The 872-nt window shown below is 38.8% G+C and overlaps 1 protein-coding gene across 1 annotated transcript; it reads left to right on the top strand.

The window, feature by feature from the left end:
- Positions 1-136: 136 nt before the first annotated feature.
- On the top strand, positions 137-864 carry LOC112094924 (tetraketide alpha-pyrone reductase 1-like; the record flags this gene model as incomplete). The annotated part of the gene is made up of 3 exons (XM_024176626.1): positions 137-263; positions 419-588; positions 697-864. Coding segments are annotated over exons 1-3 (465 nt in total), but the record flags the coding sequence as incomplete, so codon positions are not given.
- Between the last annotated feature and the right edge of the window lie 8 nt (positions 865-872).

Here is an 872-nt window from a genome sequence, read left to right as displayed (position 1 = left end):
TCCTGCTTTCAGAATTCCCAACAATTACTAACTTAACTTGCATAGCATGGCCTCATGTAATGTGCCTATAAATAAACTAGGTACTCAAAACTCTTTGGTATTACTGATTAAGGTGCTAGACATCAAAATTAAGGCAATGGATATGAAAGTTGAATCAAAAGGCAAAGTCTGCGTGACCGGAGCTTCCGGCTTTCTGGCATCTTGGCTTGTTAAGAGATTGCTATTGTCCGGTTACCATGTCATTGGAACTGTTAGAGATCCAGGTCTTTCTTCTAGAATCTCTTTCATCTCTCTCTTGAAATGGAACAATATGAAAATGTGTATATTGTATATAATGTATATGTAGCATGTGTAAGTGTATTGTTCTTTGGTTACAAAATTTATATATGCCCAAATGTATATATGTGTGTGTTTGCAGGAAATGAGAAGAAATTAGCCCATTTATGGAGTCTGGAAGGAGCTAGGGAGAGACTCCAATTGGTGAAGGCTAACTTAATGGAAGAAGGGAGTTTTGATGGTGCAATAATGGGGTGCCAAGGTGTTTTCCACACTGCTTCTCCTGTGCTGAAACCTTCATCTGATCCAAAGGCATGTCAAAATTTTTTATTTACCAAATTGCCCATGTAAGTATAAGATCGTAGTACTGTGGGTGGCTGGTGATGATATATAGTAATTAATAGTAATTTTGCATGACAGGCAGAAATCTTAAATCCTGCTATTGAGGGTACTTTGAACGTACTACGATCATGTAAGAAGAATCCATCGCTGAGGCGCGTGGTTGTTACTTCCTCTTCTTCAACTGTAAGGGCCAGAGATGATTTTGATCCCAAAATACCCCTAGACGAGTCAACTTGGAGTTCCGTAGAACTTTG

The sequence above is a fragment of the Morus notabilis genome, unplaced genomic scaffold, assembly GCF_000414095.1.
Source record: "Morus notabilis unplaced genomic scaffold, ASM41409v2 C11333376, whole genome shotgun sequence".
In the NCBI taxonomy this organism is placed as follows: Eukaryota; Viridiplantae; Streptophyta; class Magnoliopsida; order Rosales; family Moraceae; genus Morus; species Morus notabilis.
Note: the sequence above shows the minus strand (reverse complement) of the source record. Positions and strands in the feature narration are given on the sequence as shown.